The sequence below is a fragment of the Cyprinodon variegatus genome, unplaced genomic scaffold (genome assembly GCF_000732505.1).
Source record: "Cyprinodon variegatus isolate N-32 unplaced genomic scaffold, C_variegatus-1.0 Scaffold1602, whole genome shotgun sequence".
Classification (NCBI taxonomy): Eukaryota; Metazoa; Chordata; class Actinopteri; order Cyprinodontiformes; family Cyprinodontidae; genus Cyprinodon; species Cyprinodon variegatus.
Window position 1 is genome coordinate 61211 of NW_015152055.1, and position 4426 is coordinate 65636.

At 37.6% G+C, this 4426-nt stretch overlaps 2 protein-coding genes across 3 annotated transcripts; both read right to left on the reverse strand.

Moving 5' to 3' along the window:
• Positions 1–954: 954 nt before the first annotated feature.
• Positions 955–1764, reverse strand: LOC107104057 (gamma-crystallin M2-like). 2 transcript variants are annotated; one of them, XM_015403969.1, is made up of 3 exons: positions 1744–1764; positions 1351–1593; positions 955–1227 (listed from the first exon to the last, which is right to left on the reverse strand). In XM_015403969.1, exons 1-3 carry the CDS (start codon positions 1750–1752, stop codon positions 955–957), a joined length of 525 nt encoding a protein of 174 aa, XP_015259455.1. In that variant the 5' UTR covers positions 1753–1764. The 2 variants fall into 2 exon arrangements, with proteins under 2 accessions (XP_015259455.1, XP_015259454.1); XM_015403968.1 differs by having other exon boundaries at positions 1354–1593; positions 1744–1752.
• Positions 1765–3086: 1322 nt separating this feature from the next.
• LOC107104054 (gamma-crystallin B-like) lies at positions 3087–3768 on the reverse strand. Its single transcript, XM_015403966.1, has 3 exons — positions 3760–3768; positions 3438–3680; positions 3087–3362 (listed from the first exon to the last, which is right to left on the reverse strand). The coding sequence occupies exons 1-3, from the start codon at positions 3766–3768 to the stop codon at positions 3087–3089; spliced, it is 528 nt and encodes a 175-aa protein (XP_015259452.1).
• Positions 3769–4426: the final 658 nt, after the last annotated feature.

Consider the following 4426-nt stretch of genomic DNA (forward strand, 5'->3'; position numbering starts at 1 on the left):
ATTCTTCTCTCTATCAATCCATCATCAGCCTGGCTAACCAAACTCTCATCTCTCCAGAAACTCTGAGACCAGTCCCGGACCAGTACCAGAACCAGATCCAGTATTATATCATTGTACATCTTTCAATAAACTATGTTAAACTTTCCTTCAGACTCAGTTGTGTTCTGCATGTGGGCTAAGTCCTTAAACCCAATCATGACATTTACAATTCTAAATAATTATGGCTATATTACGATTTCAGAATTTTTAGGATTATCTGCTCCTAATGTTTTGTCATTTCTTATCAATTCATTTTTTTAAGCAATACTTTTTGCCCAACCCTGTGTTAACAAAGGTATTGGTTCAAACCACCAAGTTAGTGAATTTAGATGTGACATCCATTTTGTTTCTGCATGTTTGTAAAGCTTTGTGTGGAGAAATTTATTTGGCCAACCAAACTCAACCTCACAGAACACCTTTTGGATAAATAGAGCAGTTATTGAAATTAACACACTGCTACTGAAAATGCTTGAAGAATAACCAAAGATGGTATTGCTTGGAACGGGGTTCCATCAGTAAATCTGATTAAGAATAGGATGTCATCAGATTTAATGAACAGGCTGAAGTAGACATACAAATATTTTTTTTAATTATTTTTTAACTATATACGATAAAGACATGGTTCATTCATTGTGTAGATGAAGACATTGTGATGGAAACTTTAAAAAAAAAAGTGCAGTAAAAAAATAAAAAGATTTTTATTTGGTATGTATTTCAAATTATAAAACACACCAGCTAAACTGAATTAAAAATCTTAGCATTTCTGTGCTACAGTTGATGATTTATTAACCACAAACAATCTGTAATTCTCTCCTATTCACATTATTAAAAAAATCTTTCACAGCGTTTGTTAAAAACTGAATTCCTTTAATAAAACAAAGTGTTTGATATTTACAGCAAGGCTTTTGTTCATGGCTAAAATTCGGTGACCCTCCTAAAGGATCCAACGATGGCACAGGTGGCACACCAGTCCCGGTACCTCCTGTATTCCCCGGGTTTCAGGAAGTACTGTCTGCCTCGGTAGTTCGGGTACTCATAGAAGATCCAGTAGCCGTTCATAACATTGCAAGAGTAAACATGTCGGTGATGAAAACGATCAGACACACAAGGACAGTCATCATTGAACTCCATCATGTGACCGATGAAGTCAGGCTTTTCATAGAGACGCATTCTGTAGGAGCCTCTATACTGTGTGGCATAAGAAAACAACAAATGGTCAGACACACAGCAAGAAATTAACATATCAAATGTTTGTTTTAGAATACGTATTTAGTGATGTGGTAATCTGTACATATTAGGATGCTGTCTCACCACTGGAATCATGCGGCATGAGCGAATGCTGCTACTAAAACCCATCCATCTCTGATAGTCGGGGTATTCTCCCCTCCTCATAAAGTACTGGTGGCCCATGAAGTTGGGTCGCTCATAGATCATGAAGCAGCCACTCTCCACCCGGATGGAGTTGCAGCGACTGAAGTACAAGTGAAGGTCTGTGCAGTCATTGCTGCACTCATAGCTCCGACCCTGGAAGTTTTTGTCTTCGTAAAAAATAATCTAGAGGAGGAAGTTATTGGAGCATCAGAGGCTGTTTGCTTTGTTTCAGTAAAAAAAAAAAAAAAGAAATCAAAGAAAACGAGAAAACTGTCAAGCTGGGGTTCCTGCAACTCACAATGATTGTAAGCAGAGTGTACACGCTGTACCTACCTTACCCATGGTCTCTGTTGCAGAGATTCCCCATGTTTTCAGGGCTTTTTATACCACCTCTCAACAAACACATCATTGTTATTCAAATTCCCTTAGAGTTATAACTAAAGGCTACTGGCACATGTTTAGCTTTTTGTTGAACCACAACATTGGGTGAGAAATATGGATTTGTATTTGAAAAAAAGGATAAATAATTACAGTAACCGGTTTGGTGTTTTGAGTTGCATTGACAAAGGAAAGGACTAGTATGGTATCCACACGTCCAGCGAACAATGACTGAAGAACAATATGGAACAGCCCTTTTGCATCAGATATGTTGTTTAGACAAACAGGAAGCCATTCACTCTGCTTGCTTCTTTACCTGAGCAGCCTCACAGCGGGCAGATAAATGCATGAACATGTGCTGCTGGACGACACTCTAGATGCCAAGACTGTATTAGGACTTGTCCAGTACGAATCACATTTGAATTCTTGGTATGTGTGTGTTTGGTTGTAGGATAGTCTCTTTTCTTTCATTTTACTTTATAATATGTGTGAGGCTTTTTTTCATTCTGTTTTGAAATTAAGATGTTTACAACTAATAGCTTTCTCTGATAGACTCCTGGTGAATGTTGATGTCACAAGATCATTTGTGTTACTTAATTTTGATTCAGCTACTTTCCCATTTGACAACTGGGGGTTTGAAACCTTCAGTCTTGCCTTGTAATGGAGTTTCTTTGGGTTTTGCCACTTAAAATAATCCCACTAATATGGCCTTTATGTGCATTTGTCTAATTCAGATTACTTTGACTGAGTCATCACTAATTTTTCAAGGCATTACTTTATATCTTTGGTTAATACACCTCTCACATAGATAAATAACATATATATTTCTCTTAAGAACATTAAAATAAACTTGTCTAACCTTTGCTTTTACTTTCCGTTCCTTAGTTTTTATCCAGGCGAAATGTACTCAAACTCAGTTGAGATAATTTTATTTTATATCTTATATCCCATGTTCTGCATTATGCTGTTGCATTTCTCTGTAATTTCTCTGTACACCCTACACAGCAGTGTTATAGATAAAGTCTGCCACAGCAGACACCAGTTAATCCCACTCAGGGCACAGACTGAAAGAGGGTACCACTGGCATTGTCTAGAATGTTATACCTACGCATAATGGAGATTAAAGTACTAAAGAGGCTACTTTGTTTAGACTAGGCTGCTAAAAAATTGGACATTGAACTCTGATTTTGGAACATATTACATACAACATATGTTGATTTGAGAAAACAACATATTTAAAGATAAAAGTAATAGAGCACAAGTTAAAGGCTTTATTTGGCAGAAAATGTTTATTAACTTTACTTAAAATCTGTGATTCTTCTAATCGAGCCGATCTTCGGACTGGTGCCTCCCCAGTCGCTGTATCTTTGATAATCCCCGGGCCTTAGATAGTACACTCTGCCTTTGTAGTTTGGTTGATCATAAAGGAGCCAATGGCCATCCATCACGCTGCAGGAGCTAAAACTGGACATGCTGAGCTTCTCCTGGACGTTTGAACAGTCTTCCACCAGCTCATGCATCTGGCCAGACATGTTAAAACGCTCAAAAAGCCTCAACCTATAGTTGCCATGATGCTGCCACCAGAGAAAAATTGATTTATCTCAATATAGTGATATAGATTCTCTACATTTTTTTCCTTATTGACCTACCTGAGGGATGGAACGGCAAGATCTAATACAGTCACCAATGCCAATTGCGCGCTGATTGTCTGAGTAGTCTCCTCTTCTCAGGTAGAACTGGTTGCCCGTAAAGTTTGGCCGCTCATACACCATAAAGCAGCCACTCACTACCCTGATGGAATTGCATCTGATGAAGAACGTTTGAAGGTCTAAGCAGTCAGTGATGCACTCATGAGAGCAGCCTTGGAAGTTTCTATCCTCATAAAATATTATCTGTTAAAGCAAACAAAGCAATTTTTTTACACAATTAAGAAACATCAAGGTGTAAAACATAGCATTTGGTTTTATTTACCTTTCCCATGGTGATGGTGGCATCAGGATGTATTACTATTCACTACTGTCCCTTAACCATGCCTCTCTGCTTTATATAAAAAAGACAGAATGGGTAGGTGTGTGATGGCACAGCATAAACCATTGTCATTCAAATATGATTCACAGTCATGATGGTACTGGGATAAGGTTGCATGGTTAGGAGAATACTGTTGGTATCTAATCTGTTGATGTTTTTGTTTCCTGTTCGTTATTGCTTTTAAGATGATTATTATAGTACAACAGAAAGTGTTTATAGCACTTTCTGCTGCAGTGTTTATAGCACAGGCAAGACGAAATGGATGCCGTTGAACAATTGAACATGTTCCATTTGTTTAATCAACCTGTTTAGATGTACGGTATCATGCAATATATTGATAGAAACATGTTTAATAAGTGCATTCACATAAACTTCTGTCACACAGTTTCTAAACTTGGAAGTACATGTAAATAAACACGTACCACATGCGGCTTAAATGCAGAGAAACATTATGTCATGTCAGATAAATGAATTACGTGCGTAGCTTTGATGCTTAAAGATGAGAGCTAGCAATTGCAGTAGAAATTTCTATTTATAATTACATAGGACTCAGTTCACCTTTGTAGAGGCAGACATCTTTTGCGCTACGGCAGCGCACAGTTGATAAACT

What these genes read in the sequence shown, in the direction of transcription:
- LOC107104054 (XM_015403966.1), bottom strand. An exon ending in CTTGCCGTTCCATCCCTCAG is followed by an intron (nt 3,363 to 3,437) that starts GTAGGTCAATAA and finishes CTCTGGTGGCAG; the next exon opens with CATCATGGCAACTATAGGTT.
- LOC107104057 (XM_015403969.1), bottom strand. An exon ending in CATGCCGCATGATTCCAGTG is followed by an intron (nt 1,228 to 1,350) that starts GTGAGACAGCAT and finishes TATGCCACACAG; the next exon opens with TATAGAGGCTCCTACAGAAT.